The 18,740-nt window shown below is 42.9% G+C and overlaps 1 protein-coding gene across 1 annotated transcript in view; it reads right to left on the bottom strand.

The window, feature by feature from the left end:
• Nucleotides 1-18,740, bottom strand: part of GRIN2B (glutamate ionotropic receptor NMDA type subunit 2B) — a gene marked incomplete at both ends in the record, with an annotated part of 298,387 nt that overhangs the window by 94,091 nt on the left and 185,556 nt on the right. Inside the window, one exon of the mRNA XM_082635335.1 lies at nt 14,990-15,104. Coding sequence (XP_082491461.1) covers nt 14,990-15,104 — 115 coding nt within the window. The remainder of the gene's footprint in view (nt 1-14,989; nt 15,105-18,740) is intronic.

Here is an 18,740-nt window from a genome sequence, read left to right as displayed (position 1 = left end):
CTTCAGATTTTTTTAGGAATCCACAAATCTGGAGTTCTAAGGTAATCTCTAAATTTGTTAAGTGCTAAAGCCAATTTAATCTTAAATACACCACTCTTGGGCCACCTAGAACATGTCTATGACCCCAAAGCTTCCTGTGGACTGTGAGTTTTATGACCTTTCCTAAACATCTTCACCAGGTCCTCGTGTAGTGTCACATCGTGACCACAGGGTCAAATGGAGACAACTCAGGAAGTGAAATAATTTCCACAACAGCTGCAAAAGAATGTCAGGGTCACTTGGAACAGTAGGTGAGGGTATGTGACTTACTAAATGCAGTTCTAATTAAACAAAGAGGGTTAATGCTTTTTGGTTCTTTGGAAAAATCAAGCATAAATAGTGAAATGTTCACAGTCCAATGTGTCAAATTATAAAAATTCATGTCCATATTCTCTAAAACCTAGTAGTAATGGGAAAAATGGAAGATCAAATACTGCCCACATTTGCCCTGTTGCTTGGAAGTGGGTCTGTAGTCTCAACACAGTATCTATGCCAAGTTTAAGCAGAGGACCTATGGGCAGCATTTGAAAGGTTTTTACTTTAAGTTGCCAGTTAAATTTCTAACAGATGTTGGACATACTCCTTAGAAATTTAACTGTCATCTTATTTAAAATAAGAAATTGTAAACAAGCCCTGCTGGGGGCTGGTATTTCTAAAAGCCCCTTGCGGGGGGGGGGGCTGGCATCATGTGGTTGAGAGCCACCATACCCTATCTTACCACCTTAATGGCACTAGACGCCATTTGAAGTGATGATATTTACATATTTGTTGATGTGTTTGTTGTCTGACCTCCTCACGAAGACAAAAATTCCTTGAGGGTGGGGAATTGGTTGGTCTTATTCAATACTGTTTCCCCAACACCTAGAATAGTGTCTGGTACTTAGTAGGGGCTCAGGAGATATTTCCTGAATGAACAACCCCAGACAATAAGCCTAATATCCTGGAGTTTCTGTAGCAGTGACTGAAGACCATAGATAATTCACGGTCTCCTGGAGTGAGTGATACAGGCCTTAACTCTTTCTTGCTGGGCTTCTGGCTCTATCCTCAACTTTGTGGAGGGATAAAGATTCAAATTTATTTTAAAGTAAAAGGCTGGAAAATAAAATGAGAACAGAAAACGGTGACAAAGTGGCAGTCTTAAATATCCATTAAACAGATACGTCTCTTCTCCTTGTGAAAGGGAAATGTCTGTGGTCAACTATCCCTGTGTTTTATAGGTCAAAACTCAGATTTCTGGGCCTCATCCCTGGAGCTTTGGCAGCAGGACCTGAGAATTTGCATTCCAAATAGGTTCCCAGGTGATGCTGATGTTGCTGGTCCAGGGACCATACTTTGAGAATCACTGGTGTAAACTATAAAATGCTACGTGTCAGTTGCATGTTCTATTTCACTCCGCACTTCACCATCATCCCCTTTGTAGTCAACCCTGACTAGGACCTGTCTTTTGACATAAACCACCTTCCCTTGTGGGAGGAACTCCTTTAATGCTTGTGGGTCAATCTACCCGCTGCACAATCAGGAAGCCATAAAGGGGAGACTGGCGGCGGTTTGTTACAGTGAAACAAAAGCCAAGGAGATCAAATGGCACGAGGACACACCACGAGGTTTCATGAACAGTCACTATCGCCTGATGTGGTTTGGTTGTTATGTAATGGTTACTGACAACTCACAATGTCCTAAATCTAAGCTGAACATGTTTTTAATTCCCTGATTTGGGGGCAATGAGCCCAGCATGGACTGCTGTGCTGTGTTGGGGACTTTACCATTCTTTCATTATTAATAAGACTCAATTTTTAAAAAATCCCTGTGCAAAAAGTTGTTTAAGAATAAAGGAAGAAAGCGTGTTCTTTGCCAGTTTATCATCGGGCACGTCAAGGATTCTATGTGTTGTTTCCTAGTTCCTTCCTTTCAGTGACTAAGGCCAAAATCCAACCTTGTTGTGTACGTGTGTATGCGGTTCATTTTTCTTCACTTTCTTGTTTTCTAGAACCCAATTTCAGTTAAGATCGGTTTAAAAGATGTTCAATTATACTTCAAAAACAAACAAACAAACATAGAAAAAGAGATCAGATTTCTGGCTACCAAAGGCAGGGGGTGGGGGGAGGTGGAATTGGATGAAAGTGGTCAAAAGGTATAAACTTCTAGGTATAAGATAAATAAGTATTAGGGATGTGATGTACAACATGATAAATATAACTAACACTGCTAGATGATATATATGAAAATTGTTAAGAGAGTCAATCCTAAGAGTTCTCATTACCAGAAAGATATTTTTAAATCTCTTTAATGTTGTATCTACACAAGATGATGGATGTTCACTAAACTTACTGTGGTCGTCATTTCATGATGTATGGAAGTCAAATCACCTTAAACTCATACAGTGCTGTCAATTATATCTCAATAAAACTGGAAGAAAAAAACATGTTCAAGTAAAGAACAGTGAATATTTGCACAGCACCTGCTACACGCCAGATACTGTGCTAAGAATTTTAAATGAATTAAAGCTTATTTGATCTGTATAGCCACAGTTTGAGGTAGGTACTATCATTCTTTCTGTTTTATAGATAAGGAAAGGGAAACAAAGAAAGTTGAAGCAACATCTATTTACACTGCTTTGGATGAATCACTGTGTTAGGCAGAGGTGAGGAAGATAAGATGCCTCTTGGTTTTTAAACTATGCCTCAAAGGGAAGTTCAAGAGTCCAAGGTTAAGGGGAAAGCATAAGCCAAGGCATGTAGGCATGAAAGTACAAGAGGTTTGGAGAAGGGGTGGTTGCAATTATGCTGGTGTGTAGACTAAATAAACTCAGAGAGCAGAAGAGGAAACAGGGCGGGAAGGTAGGTTGGTCTTGACTACTGTGATCTAGGAACCAGGGTCTGGAACACACTTTGCCCTCTGGAAGCATTTCTCAAATTTCAGTCCTTTGAGTTCCACTGTACCGATTTTTGCCACATCTGCGCACCACCCACACTATTTTTAATTACATATGAAATAACCTTCTTTTAAAAAATATATTTATTTAAAAATTTCATATCATGACTGCAAATGTAAGACAAGTGTCACTTGTCAAAGATAGAAGATAACTATGAAGATAAACAGATTATTTAAATAAAAAACACGCATCCCTCTTAATTCATGTACCACAGTGAAACCCACAATCACACTTGGGGAAACATTGAAGTGACAATGATGAATCACAGAAGATCAGTGGTCTTAGCTATCGGATTTTGCTTCTACTTTCTCTTTTATATTTTTGTATGTATTCATCTCAATGAAACTTCAGCTAGTTTGATATGAAATGCCCAAACTCCTCTCTCTTAGCTAGTTGAGCTCATAAAATATTTAATTGATTGTGTTTTATGTAAAACAAAGTTAAAATTTCATGTCACTCTCTTGGTAAGATTTGAAGTCTGTTTTGTAGGTCAGCTATTTTAAATTCCTCTTGGTGTTTCGACATGTCTCTGCACCTCCTGCAGGTGTCTGATCAATGGGGCTGCATGGCTGCAGTGTCACTGCCATGGTGGCTGCATTTTAGAAGAGCTTTTAATGAAGAAGCAAACTATTTGCTAGAAAATCAATCCCGTCCATGTAATCAGGACCTAGACAACTATTTCTGTAGGTAGCTGTGGCCTTTGCTATTGGGAGAAACGTGTTCTGTCCTCACAGTCTGAGGAGATATGTTCTTGTTCTAGCTGAAAAAAAGAGGCAATGTATGCATGTATGTATTTTTAGGGATGTGTGTGTGTGAATGTGTGTTTAATAATAGATAGTGAAAAGGTATAAGGATGTAGGGATGCAGAAAAGCTTTTCTGTTGTTGTTCTTATCTTTCTTGCCTCTCTCCCTCCTTCCATTCCTCCTTCCCTTACTTTTTCATTTTATAATCTTCTCAGGAAGATATTACACTGAAACAGCCAGTCCCAGTTTAAGCCAACTCCGCCCACCTACCTGGTACAGGACCATTTCTGAACACTTTGTTTAAAAACTCTCATGAGATAGTGCTCACATACTTCCATGGTGTGATCTGTCCTCTGGTCTACAAAATTATCCCCATGGTAGTGCTACAACTTGGACGCCATTAGTCTAGTTATACTGTTATACTCTGGGTATCAAGGCAAAACATATATTGGACTTAAATGGAGCCAGACGTAAATATCTACACTCAGCTCTGCCATTCCCTAAGTGCATGACTTTGGCAAATCATACAACTTCTCTGAGCCTCAGTATACTTACCTGTGCAATAGGAAGTAAGTTTTAATAGGAATCAAAATTAGGTCATATATGCTAAATCTCTTCATAAACCACATTCTTAATAAAGGGCCCCCAAAATGTCAGATGTGCTAGTGCCAAGTCTTCCTAAGATCCCTTGATCTCAGGATAGAGTATTCTAGAAATTGTACATCTTTCTCAGACCCTTTAGGGAGAATAGATGTTTTTTCACTGTTCTATAAAGAGAATGCTGAGGTGGCTTAAATATCCACCAGAAATTCTACCCAAGAGGTAGTATTCTATTCCTACTCCAGAAAGCTCCCCTCCTTATGGGATGAGTGAAAAAGATGGTACATGTTATTATGAGAATAGCCAAAATTGACGATCTTGGAAGACACCATACACCAAACCTTTAGAGTAGAAAAATGTGAAAGGATATCTAGCAGAGTTTGGTGTAAATGGGGAATATTGTGCACGTTGAAAATACAGCTGTGGAGCATGGTCCTCTTTCCCTTGGGGTCTATCTCTCTCTCCCGGACATCTACCTGTGTTCTTCTCCTCTTTTATTTGTCTCCTCAAGACCACACTTTCATTCTCATCATTCCCCTGGCACAGATCTGTTTTAAGTTTAAACCTTCAGAACACGTAGCTGATGGAGCTAAGACCTGGAATGCCTGTAGAACTGGCAATGGGCAGACTTTATGGGCAGCAGAGAATACCTGGGTCACATCATCACAGAGAGGGAGAGCTGGAAGCAAGTGCAAGAGCTTGTCTCTCTCTCAAAATGAACTAAAATGTTCACCAAATTATGGACAGAAATCATTCTGATAGAGAGAGAAAATAATAAAATCACACCAAATAATCCTGAGTGCTATGGCTGTTGTGGAATGCTTGTATTCATTTTTTTTTATTAATAGCTTTCATTCTTAAAGGCAGTTTATTTTCTTAATTGGCCAATGCTTCCTTTCAACTCTTTGTACTGGGGGCCGATCAGCAGAGTTAACATGCCAAGGTCAGTTCTTCCCTCCCTGTGCACACCAATTACTTTACCCTGGTCCCGGCCAGCTCTCATAAGTAGGTATTGTGGAGAGAGAGGCTGTGCGTGGACTTGTACAAATCTGTCATCGCTGTAGGAAAAACTCAAAGCAGAAGATCTCCTGGTGATAGGTCAATAGAGGCATGCTTGTAGATGAAGAACATTCAGATATTATAGCTTTAATGTCACACCTCAGACTTCAGGGCAAGTGTATATGCTATTAATGTATGCACAAAGTAGCTTGTTTGGTGGAAAATACACCAAGGTATGAAAAGAGTCGTCCCTGCCATGATGGCCTGGACAGTCCTGAGGCACATCAGCCTGTGGGTATGTGAGTCAGCCAGCCAGGTGCTGCCCCACTGGTGAAACAAGGGGATCACTCTCCCTTCGTCCTGGGTCACTTGGGGCACAGAGGATGGAAACAGCACTAGAAACGATGTCACACCAAGCATGAGCCCTACTACTCCTTAGGAACATGGGCCTGAATTTTATAAGCTTCCAACTCTCAAGAAAATGGTCCCAGGATGTTGAAGACTTCAGACACAGACCACATGAACAACCTCATCCTCTGTGTGCTATAACTGCCAAAGATAAGAAATATTCTCATCAGCAAAGTTAGAGGATCAGAAGGTCAGAAAGAGAAAAACCCTCTGGGGTCCCCAGCAGACCAGGAATCACAAAGGAGAGCCTTTCACACCCACTGCATGTGTGTCTTCTCCTTGTTACTGAATGAATATAACCCAAGCTTCTTGAATTAAAGGGTATCATTTTGAATGTTTAGGAACATAAAACAACAACAAAAAAAGGTGACCAAACCTTGTCACCTCGCACATCAATCTTACACATCAAAGCTGGATTATCAAAAACTCTGAAATTATTTTCATATGAGTACCAGTCTCTACTGAATACACATATGAATGCCTAATCATGGGGGATCAGTTTAAAGACGTATGATACATCTTTACAATGGAATATGAGGAAGTCATTAAGTTTCATGCTTTTGGATAACATTAATAAATAAGAAAATGGTCACAGTATCATAGTGAGAGAAAGAAGAAGATCGCAAGCTGTTCATACATTGCGTTTCCAGTTCTACTGTATCACACTGTATTGTGTTAAAACATACACATATACACACACAGACACAGAAAAAAGCATCAGTAAGAAACAGAAGAAATGTAAACACTAATTCTTTGTAGGTATGTAAATGGGTAAATTTTATTTTGTCCCCTCAAATATCTTTAATAAGCACCAATTCCCTTTATAATAAGAAAAGCATAAATGTTGTTTTTAACCTGTATATTAACATAAGAGTCTTGTAACCTCGACACCACTATTTCATCTTCAATACCACTACTGGGAAAGCATTATAACCTAGAATTAGAAAGTTCAGAGGACTCAGGAGCCAACCAAAGACAACTGTCATGAAATAAAAATCTCAAGAAAATTTAAACAAGGTGGATGAAAGCTATCTTTTGCCTTTGGGGATCCCTTCCTCTATACAGTGTTTCCTTAAGTCAAGATTAAGCCAGCACTTCTGTCTCCAAGCTCCATCGTGCTTTTCTCCCCCATCAGCAGGTATAGGTTTCAAAAGCAAAGTCAACCAAGGTTACCTTTTTCTTTTATCAGTTTCATTCAGTGGCTGATGACAGCACGCGAAGACAACCAGCCTTTCTGAAATGACATTTCTGAAGTCCTTTCCCCCAGTGCAACCTGCCCTGCTCTTCGAATTAGTTTATAAATGTACATGGCGGTAGCAGCTTGACATGGTGGACAGAGTCTACCAGGAGTGGGTGGGGAGACCTTGGGGGTTAAGGGCACACCTCCCCACCACGGGCTGGCCCCCAGTGGGCTCTTTCCAGGACCCTGGAAAAGGGTGTAGGCCAAGAGCATGGGCCACAGCTCTTGGAGCTGAGGGAACCAAAGGAGGGAACACTTGGATGTGAAAGTCTGTGATAATCACAACTTGGAAAGACAACCAAAAGCATGTAATCCAGAGGCCTTGTCTATAAACCATTGTCATATATATGCAGGGTCTTTACTAACCAAGCAAGATGAAAGAGCCACCCAACTATTAGACCATATCAAAGAGTCAGATTTAAAATCACCTTTTAGGTTATAGGAATTTTAAGTGTCACAATAAGCGCCCTTCTCCTTGCAATACTTCTTTCCCCAGCAACTAGGAAAACAATAATACTAATTTAGTGGGAGCAACACTAAGCTCATAGTTGGTGCTCAATCGTTACGTGCAGGAAGGAGGGAAGGGAGGGAGGGGAAGGGGAGAAGAACTCTCAAAGCCTATAGTCCACGCATTGTTGTTTCGGCAGGACTGCACGTTACAGAGCCGTGAAGATATACGCCATTTTTAGTTCTTCCAAAGTCAGCCCCTGGTGGGGTTAACAGTTCTGGTACTCAACACTTCTCTCTAGGAAGAAATTCTCCTTAGAGCTAATACAAATTTTCTCTGCTTGATCTTAAGCCCACTTAACTCTGGTTCTGTCTCGCAGGAGAAAGTGGACAGCTGATCTCAACACTTGGTCCACTAATTCTTCATATATTTAAAGAGAGTAAGTCATCACCTTGTTGCGTCTTCTTCTTCTTCCCCTCTGTGACCCCAATTCCCACAGCCTTTCTCCATGGATCCTGTTTCTTAATCCCTGAATCCAATGATGCATATTAGTATGCAGTTCAAAGTCAGCAAAAAGAGCATGTTGTCAAGTGGTGGTATCGGGAGATGCAGAAAAAAAACACACCAGCATGGGGAGGACCTTCTGTTTCACTCCTCGGACGCCCTCTAGAAGTCTGGAGAGAGCACGTGGATAGCCCGTGGCCTCTTCCCCCGGGGCGGGAGGTGGAATTCAGTTGGGGCAGGTGGGTTCAGGCAACACCAAGTATTTCCTGGCCTGCTTAGGACTGCCTCGCACCACTGTGCTGGGCACAGACATGTAGCGGAAGACCAGCCAGATGTGGTTCCTGTGCTCATGAGCAGACCGTCAGTTTGTCCGCGATGAGAGAGAGTGTGTGTGTGCATGCGCATGCTCTCTGAAGGGATGGACGGGCTGTTTTATGTCATGAGTCCATGGCTTTCAAGCAGAATCTGCCACAGCAGTGATCAACCTCTGTCATCTCATCACCCACTGGATCGCTCTGGAGTAGGATCACTCTAGTCCTCAGGTATCGGTGTCACAGAGCAGCCACAGCCTGGACTCAGTGCTGTCTCCTGGACATGGGGTTACCGGAAGCATCCCTTAACCTGTTTCGTTCATCCCAGGCTCCAGATGCTGGTGGGCCCTTCTGTTTTATAATGTTGTTGCTGCTGAGGCAGCTCTGGGGAGTCTTCTCTCTACCAGTTTGGTTACCCTTCCTCTCTCTCACTGATCCATACGTTAATTCATAAATACGACTATGGACTCAGCACTTCCTACCGACCACTTTCACCTTTAACCCTTCTTCCACTGGTGGATGTGGCTGTAATCTCTCAGGATTGCCAGCCTAAGGTGATAACTGGGGCTTGGGGAGCCCAAAGAATGACCCAGACAAACGAAGAATGTTTTAATCTACACAAGGAGGGGTATTTTCAGGTAAGTGGAGGCAGGGAAGAGGGAGAGTGCTTCTAAAATACACCTCTGGTGAGTTTGGGGGAAAGACGAGCGGAGAGGCAAACCATATGTACTGTCCTGCAATTCTGACCCAGACAGTCCCTTTAAGGTCTGTTTACCTCTTACAGCCTGAAAAATGTATCATCATCATTTCTTGAAGTCATTACTCAGAACACACCTCACTGCATTTCATTTTTACTATCCCCATTTTAGGAACGATTAAATGGAAGCAGGGAGCAGTAGCAATGAAGCAAATCATGAGAGGCTCTGATAAAGACAGAAGCCTGAATGTTTGTTGGAACTGCTTCTCTGTGCCAGACTATTTTTAATGCAAGTTGATGCATCTGTCCCCCTCTTAGAGAGACTTACAAATGAAGCCACTCTGCAAACAAATATTTTTCACCATTCCCTACCCTTTCCAACTCACCATGCTGTGTGTGTGTGTTCTTCTTTTTTTTTTTTTTGGACTTTTTTTAAATTGGAGTATAATTGCTTTACAATGTTGTGTTAGTTTCTGCTGTACAACAAAGTGAATCAGCTATACGTAAACATATCTCCTCTCCCTCTTGAGCCTCCCTCCCAATGCCCCCGCCCCCGTCCCACCCCTCTAGGTCATCACAGAGCACCGAGCTGAGCTCCCTGTGCTATACGCAGCTTCCCACTAGCTACCTATTTTACACATGGTAGCGTATATATGTCAATGCTACTCTCTCAATTCGTCCCACCCTCCCCTTCCACCCCTGTGTCCACAAGTCCATTCTCTACGTCTGTGTCTGTGCGTTCCTCTTTAAATGTTCTTCACATTTCTACATACCAGAGAAATGTACTTGGCTTTCTGTGAATATAATTCTGATCCAGAGATCGCTTTGCTGTTCTAGCCCCCAGCCTCCATGCCTCCTTAGAGGCTACTAATATATGATCCCACTAAAGGTTCACAAATGCATGTACTATTCGTTTAAAAAAAGAGGTTGAGTAAATGTAGAAAATTTGTATATGCTTGGGAGTATTTTCAGAGCAAATACATAAGACATTGAGAACTATGATTGCTCTGAGGAGGGACCTGGGGAACCAAGGATCATAGGTGATCAGAGGACATTCTTTTTACTGGATATTCTTCTGTATCATTTGACTTTTTACCATGTGCAGACATTACCTTAAAAAATTACTCAAGGAGGGTGGGGACTACCAATTGGTATTTGTTGAATACTGGCTATGTTTCAGCCACTATTAACTGGTTTTACTATAATATCTCCTTTAGAGTTGGTTACTATAAAATCCCCTTTAATGTGTAGGACAGCCTTATGTAAAGCCCCATTTTACAAAAGGGAAATAGACCCCGGTGATATCAGTCGCTCTGTATACACAGCTGATAAATGGCAATGTGGGAAACTGAACTCGGCTCTCTCTGATTTCTAAATCCATGCTCAGTCCCACAGACAATCCTGCCTTCACTTGAAGTCTTTTGGAAGGAACCAAATTGATAAGACAGTAGCTTTGAGACTACTTTGTAAAAACCTGAAGGAATATTGTAAAATCCTATCACACGATTCACACTGACGATACATCTTCCTCCTCCTGAGGCTTCCTGTTGAACATGGTTCGGGCATGCCTGCCTGGAGATGAGGCCTCCCGAAGGCGCCCTGAGTGCCTTGCTGGTCCTCAGAGTGCTCAGTCCGTAGGGAGATGTCCCTGCTCTTACGTGCTTTTCAGTAAACCACTCAGTCTACACGGGAGAGTCTCAGGTAGAAGCGAATGGTCACTACCAGTCACTGCTCTAACCCTCCTGAGCGTATGGATTCTTCATTTATTTAACAATTATCTTTTGAGTGGTCCCTCTGAGCCAAGCACTCTTCTTAAGTGTTAGAATTATTGAGGTGAACTAGGCCCTTGCGCCCACACAGCATACGACCTGGTGTGGGAAAACAGGTGATAAACAAAACAAACAAGCAGACAAATAAGCAAAACGTCAGATAATAAGTATCTTGAAGAAAATGAAAATAAACCTGACTGGGTGGCTACTTCAGCTTGGGTCAATCAGGGAAGGCCTTCTGAAGAGATGATATTTACCTCAATGACAAGAATGACAAATACGTCCTGGGAGCTACTGTCCTTAAAAACAAAGTCGGGCTCCTTTTGTATGCTCCAGCTCTCACCAACTTCCATGCCATGCTCCTATTTATTTACAGCATGAATATGTAATCTCAGAAGTTAGAGCTGGAAAGAACCCATCTCACGCCATGATTCTAGACACGAGGGCAGAAAGATCCAGAAAAGTGAAAAGAGCAGGTCACACAGCCAGTTAGGGGCATCACTGGAAGCTAAAGGCCCCATCTCTTAGCCCACGCCTCTTCCACAAATTGAGACTCATTCTCTTCTTATCTCCCCAGTGACCATCTCTTCACTGTAGAATCCTCACCCTGAGGCCTGCCTCTCTGAAGTCTAAATCTTCCCTGGACCACTGGGGGCCTTCTGGAATGCTATTAGGAGTCCTAAGAATGCAGAAGGGTTCTGGGGACTAGGGTGACAGTGGAAGAAAAGGTACAACTTCCCACGGTTCGATTTTACCACATCCCAGATATGCCCTAGACTTATGCCTGGCATCCCCACCCTGCCCGCAAGGGCTTCCAAATTTGGGAGCTGTGTGGCTCATGAACCTAAGGAATACTGAAGATCTCTCTTCAGCAATGCTCCCTGATGTAACCAAGTCAGTAGGAAAATGTTCTATTCTAGGATCCCAATCCCCCCAAAAGACTTTATCAAAAGATTACCCACAGAATTTCTTTAAATAACAAGCTCCCTTAGCACACTTAAAGTACGATCTATGAACTCAATCTACATAAAGATTTTATCTCCCCTCGCCCCAAAAACTGAGCTCTTGTATCAAGGGCAATAGCATAAACTTGGATTCTTAATGATGGATTTTAGACTCTTGTATTATGTAATGGTTCTCATTCATTCTACACATATTTATAGAGCTATGCAACATGATCCTCCAGGTTGCCATGAGGACACGACAGTATAAAGACACAGCCTCTGTCCTCTGGAAGCATCACACATGCAACTCTAACACAGGCAGATGTGATGAGTACTACAACAGAGGTACAGACCAAGGCTACAGGGGATAAGGGAGCAAAAAATTATATCTTGGTCAAAGATCAGGGAAGGAGACTACAACATTTTAATTGGGCTTCAAAGGATGATTATGATGTGTATAATTGGACCATTCACTCCAGGAAAAGAAAACATCACGACACTCTGTACGGAGAGCAAGACGTACAGGGGCACATTCTCAGAACAGAGAGGTGTCCAGTGTAGCTTGACGGTGAGATGGGAAATGGTAAGGAAGAGAAGATGGGTGTTGGAAAAGAGACCAGAGCCTTGAATGCAAGAATAGATAGAGTTTGGGCCCAATCCACACACTGCAGAAGCTCTGAGCAGGTTTTGGGCAGAGAAAGAACATAACTAGAATTGGGGCTTGGGAAGCTCTTTCTAGAAGCCATGTCCAGGGCTGATCTGAATGGTTCAATGTGGGCGTCAGGGAGAAGGAGGCCCATTTAAAAAAATATCCACATGGTTCCTAGATCATATAGAAATAAGGAATAAATTCAAGAGTTAGAGTAGAGGTAGATCTGTTAAGGAGGGGCGGGATCCAACCCCCAGGAAGGAGGGTCTAGTTTTGGAAAGGGCTGGGGGTCCCAGGCCTCAGATTCCAGCCTAAGGAAGAGAAGGCAGCACAAATGATGGGAAGTGGTGTCTCTTTAAGACGGGACGGTTGTGAGAGGGCCCCTTACTTGAGACAGTAATCATGAGTCTACTGAATAAAAGCCACCCTAGCTGGATGTCTTCTGATCCACGTATGAAGCCTCCGTTTTTAATAACTCCTCTTCTGGAGACATACAGAAGTGCCTGTTGTACATGCCGGCCCAGACACTCCTTGAATGATTATGTCTCCACAGCAGCAGTGAAAAGCAGCTTGACTGGGGTGAGGAGTGGAAGCCCAGGGAATAGCCATTTTGGGACAAATGACAACTCAGGGGAGGGGTGGCAGCTTCAATCAAGAACCCCGGGCATAATGTCAGCCTTATAGCCAAGCCCTGATATGAGGAACACATAACAGATCAAGGACTTCGGTTTGAAAGGTAAGGCCCTGGGTCCCACCACCTGAGACACACATGCCTGGTTTCACAGGTGAGCATTCTCATAACCACCTGTCCACGGCTCTCTGTGACAAGATGGTGAATTTCACAAAGTTTATCTCTGGCTTCTTTTCCTGGCTACTCTCTTTGGAACTATATCACCTGGTTTCCATCCTAGTCAGAGCCATGCTGACATCCTGAAGTCTGTTCTCAGCCAACTGGCCCACAGCGTCTGCAGAGTCTGTAAATCAATGTTTCCCAACGTGATTCACAGAATATGATTTCATGGGTAAAGGGATCTCGTGATAAATCATTTGGGGAAGTGCCAGATTAAATAAAATTAAAGATGTTTCTTTGCTGTAAGACACCTCTATTGGCAACAACATGGATGGACCTTGAGGGTGTTATTCTAAGTGAAGTAAGTCAGAGAAAGACAAATACTGCATGATCTCACTTATAAGTGGACTCTAAAACAAAAGAAAAAGAAAAAAACCTAGTTCACAGACACAGAGAACAGACTGGCGGTTCGTCAAAGGGTACAAACTTCCAGGTGTAAAATAAATAAGTCATGGGAGTGTAATGTACAGCATGCTGGCTGGGGTTAATAATACTGTGTTGCATATTGAAAGCTGCTAAGAGAGTAGATTTTAAAGGTTCCCATCACAAGAAAGAAAAAATTTGGGGGGCTTCCCTGGTGGCACAGTGGTTGAGAGTCCGCCTGCCGATGCAGGGGACATGGGTTTGTGCCCCGGTCCGGGAGGATCCCACATGCTGCGGAGCGGCTGGGCCCGTGAGCCACGGCCGCTGGGCCCACGCGTCCGGAGCCTGTGCTCCGCAACGGGAGAGGCCACAACAGTGAGAGGCCCGTGTACCGCAAAAAAAAAAAAAAAAAATGGAACTATGTATGGTGACGGATGTTAACCAGACTCTCTGTGGTGATCATTTCACAATATATACAAATATTGAACCATTATACTGTACACTTGAAACTAGTATAACGATGTATGTCAACTATCCCTCCGTCAAAGACACCTCTGAACTTTCAAATGCTCATATGTTCTGAGAATCTCCCAGAGTGAGACAGAGAAGACAGCATCTCTCAGTCTTATTTATCTGCGAAACCATTTCTCAGCAAAGCGTCTAAAGGCACAAGTGCCCTGCCGCACATTCTCGGGAACACCAGTGATGAAATTACTCTCAGGAACATTTGCATTTAACTAGGAATCAGGTCTAATCATAAAAGCCAACTCCTAGTAAGTGCTTACTATGTGCCAGGCACCCTTCTAAGTCCTTTACATATATTAATATATTTCATCCTTATAACAACCTTGTGTTATTGGTACTATTATTATTATCCCCATTTTTCAGATGAGGAAGTGGAGGCACAGAGAAGTTAAGAGATTTGCCCAAGGTCCTCCACAGACAATTTAGTGAGTAGGGGAGCTGGGGATTGAACCTAGGCAGTCTGGCGCCCACGTAAATTAACGCCTAATGGTAGAATTTCAGACACTGTGATCAGCTGGCAGGGGGAGAGATCCTGAGAAGAGCCTTGCATGGCAAACCTCCAGTCACAGGAAATCCAGACCTGTGTGCTCATACATAAGGCTTCACGGGCCTCCCCAGTACACGGTGTAGGACACGACTTCTGAATTACACCACGATCTGGTTTCTCCACCTAACTGTGTTATATTGTGCATGCACACTCTTCCATGAAAACAAAGCCATGCTGCAGACAGCACCAGTACCAATAAAACAGGAAGACATAGGGACAGTCACCTCTTGATTGACCAAAGTAGCAAGAAAAGGAAGATGCAAGTTTGAGAAATGGCCTCCCCTGTGTTCTTAAAGTGTTGATCTCTTGCTCTCCAGCTCAGAGAGCAAAGCCAAGGTGCCATTTTCCTCCAACGGGTTGCAGACTTTCCGATCCCCACCCCCTCTACTTAGTATGAGAATTGCCAAAGACATGTCCTACCCTCTCCCACTTCCTCTCCTTGTTCAGAAGTATGATCACCAGTTTCGGGTGCATCTGGTAGCCGTCTTCACTGAAGGACAGATTTCTCCCTTCAAAAGTCACATTGATCAGATACCTGGAAAGATAAAATACAGAGAAGGTTGAAAGTACGAAGAAGGTATGCTAGAACAAGATGGTTAGGAAGACGGAGAGAAAGGGCCGGAGGCAGACACGTAGGTAGCGGTACAAATACCACGTAACGCTTGTACCCCTCGGGTTTCCATCTGGTGATCCAGTGCCGTCATCCCAGTTTTCACATAATAGGAATAATAAGAAAAGACAGAAATTGAAAACAAGGGCAGTGGGTTTGACTTTAGTCTGCAGCTATGACTGAGCAACTTATTTAGCCATTTGAACATCGGTTTTTTCACGATCTGCCAAAAATGGGGTAATAAAGAACCTACTCTATTAGGTTTGTAAGGCTTAAATTAGATAGCTTACCACGGGCCCTGGTGCAGGGTAAACTCTCATTAAGCGTTCACGATTAGTATTCAAAAAAGGAGCTGGATTAAAGGGCAGAGGTGGTAGAGACAAGACACAGTGGGCGTGGGCCAACACAGCTTCCTGCTCAGAGAGTCTGGAGTTTAGGGTCTTTCCGCCTCCCAGAGACATGCCTACACTTTTGAACTCTTGCGATGTGCCTGCCCAGCCCACACTTCTAAGGGTTGCAAGATAAGTCCAGCAGTCAGGGATCTGGTTCCACGAGATGCATCTGGAAACCAGGGCTATTGCACTTTGTAGAGTGAACAGAAAATAGCAGGGGCGGGAGGTGGTGATGGGGGAGGAGGGAGAGACATTTCACAGAGTGTTCTAGGTTCAGGCACTTAAACTAGCAGAAACTCTGATAATTAGAGTCAGACAAATAGAGTTGTCTGCCTCTCCAACACCTGTACCCCACCCCTCCCCGCTCAGCCCATCCCCCTGCTGGCTGCTCTGACCTGATGAAGTTCCCTCACCGGGAATTCCCACAGGCGTGCTCATTCCAACCGCATTAGTCCAACTGTGCTGATGGTAACTTAGGTCCCTTTACCATCATGACTCAAGGAATCAATCATGATTAGCTCTGTGTTCACATGACATGCTACTCTGGAGCCTTGCACCTGATGCTGCTGTGAGATGTGTCTCTGCTAAGAAGCAAAATGGGAACCTTGTGATTGTCCTGAGCATTCTAAAGGGCTTCAAACCTTTGACCAACAATGGTGTCCTACTACATTAGAAGGGCAGGAGAAGAACGTGCAGGAAGCGGCTTAAAGGCTCCTCTTTTAAGTCTTTTCATTCAACGGAACTGTGAACCTCTTCTTTGATTCTTCCAGGTAACATTAGGTTAAGCAACAAGGTTGCTAGGATGCCATGTCCTTCAGGCACTTCTAGAGATGCCTAGGCATTGTGAACCAAATCCTCATGGACCACTTCTCACTTCTAGAGCTGCCTGGGATTTTTCAACCTGTCATTCTGGGGCAAATGCAATCAAGAATACCGACCTCAAAAGAGTAGAGATTCCTAGAATCTCAAAACTGGAAGAGACCTTCACAATCAATTAGCCACTTACTTCTTATAGTTTATGCTTCCCTTTTACTTCATAAAAGCAGCCCTCTCAGCTCTTCTTGAGTACTTCCACTGATGGGGAGCTTATCACTGTACACCCTACCCTCAAGGCAGCCGTCTCACTGCTGGGCAGTTCTTTTTTACCTAAAGCTGGAATCTGCTCCCCTACCATGCCTAGATCCCGGTCTCCTCCTTAGATATTATACAGTCTTAGTCTAATGCTTCTTCCACATGGGAGCCCTTCAAGTATTTGAAGATATTTATCATGTATCCCTTACAAAATAAACTTTAGTCTTTGAAGAAACCATAAGCTCAATTAGTTCTATAATTTTAAATTGATTGATCGGGGAACTGAAGCACAGAAAGGTCAAATTATGTGCCCAATGTTCTCCAGCTAATTGGGAGCAGAAATAACATTTTAAGCACCATTCTCAATCCCATGTCCTCTCTAGCCCGCCACCCTGATTCTCGTATGCCACAGCAGCTTTAATATCCCTGGTTCCTTCGTGTGGTCCTGCTATGCTACGGCCTCAGCCCCCTCCCTCTATCCCCTTGGCCACACTCTCTGGACACTTGCAGTTGGTAAAAGTGTAGCATCCCTGATTCCGCTCAAGGCTCCACCTGGCGTCTTCGCCCTCCCCTGTGCTGTTCCTCCTCTCAGCTCGGTGCTGCCTGCTCCAGCCCATCACTCCTGAGAAGGTGATACTCGGGTCTCCTGTAGATAACAACAACTTCAACACTCCAACCAAAGTCCCATATGATTCACTTCAGGGAGTGTAATTACAAAACACAATATTTGAAACTAACAGACCAGACTTTAAGCACCCAACATAACCAACTTGAAAAATATGTTCTTACTACAACAATATGGTGTGGCTTAGAGTAATTTCTGGAAGTCTGCAGAGAAGGTGTACAAAACATGTAAAAAAAATTAGTCCTGCCTCTTTTTTGGAAGAATGCAAGAGAGGAGGGGGAGACGGAGAAGGAAGGAAGGGAGGGAGGGAGGGAGGGAAGGAAGGAAATGGAAGGAAAGAGAGAAAGAAGTAGGAAGGGAGGGAGGGAGAGAGGGAAAGAGGGAGAGAAGGAGGGAGGGAAATAAAATTACCTGGTTTAAGCACCCTCCTTTTCACCAGACAAGGCTCTGAATAATTCTGACTTTATCTAAAATGCCATTAAGAATATTTCAAAGAAAGTGTCCATTTCAGAAGGCAATTATAAAAGAGAAGTTCCAAAAATCATGTAAGGAATAAGCAGCACAAATGGAATAAGTATATAGCCTCTCAAGATGACTTCTATGAAAGGGGACGGCACTGAATTAAGTGGATAAGTTGAGAAATTCAAACTCTGAGAAAATAAACCACGTTCACGGGTAACTGCTCTGTAGTTAATTTCTCTAATTGTCCCTGCTCCCGAGCCCTTTTGATTTTCCTTATACATTTCTCTCTCTCTGGGATGTTCACCCTCTTCCAGTTCGACGTGTTCATTTTATTCTATGTTGACATTTCTCATATATTGCACTTATTAAAAATAGTAATAAAATGTTATGATAACACACAAAATACTCTTCTCCAAAGTATCCTTTAATCATTCATATCCTTCAGCAGTGTATAGATTAATCATTCACATTGTGTTTTTCTGAGTAATTCCCTGGGACGTGCCAACATTTAGCTATTAGTGAGGACCTTGCAAATATATACTCGCCTTGAGCAAGGATGCCCTTTGAATAGCACAAAAGACCAATCCATTCACTGGTAATGAAAAGTGTGAAAAAATAATCGGGAGCGTGGTCACTTTAAGACATGTGACCTTGGCCCTGAACCTGACTTATTCCTCTTTAAAATGGAAACGCCATTTTTTACCTCCAGCTTATCAGGTTGTGATGATCACATGAAATAGGGGGGTAGAAAAATGATATAAAATATGACACAAATATAAGGTTATATAGAATAAAAAATAGATATTAGCCTGATTTGAGCATCTAAAGGCGAGCAACTTGCCTCATTTTGGACCTCAGTGAGTAAAAGTGCGATGATTACATTTAATAAGACCAAATTGTCCATGGAACACGTGGGAGGAATGGAAATTGTATCTCACATATGGAGGATGAACTAGGTCAAATGGTCATATTGATTTAATTTCCATAAGACCTGAAAATATCCAACTACCT

Source organism: Mesoplodon mirus, assembly GCF_964341445.2.
Source record: "Mesoplodon mirus genome assembly, chromosome: 11".
NCBI classification, from domain to species: Eukaryota; Metazoa; Chordata; class Mammalia; order Artiodactyla; family Ziphiidae; genus Mesoplodon; species Mesoplodon mirus.
The sequence above is the reverse complement of the archived record's forward strand: the minus strand, read 5'-3'. Positions and strand labels throughout refer to the sequence as shown.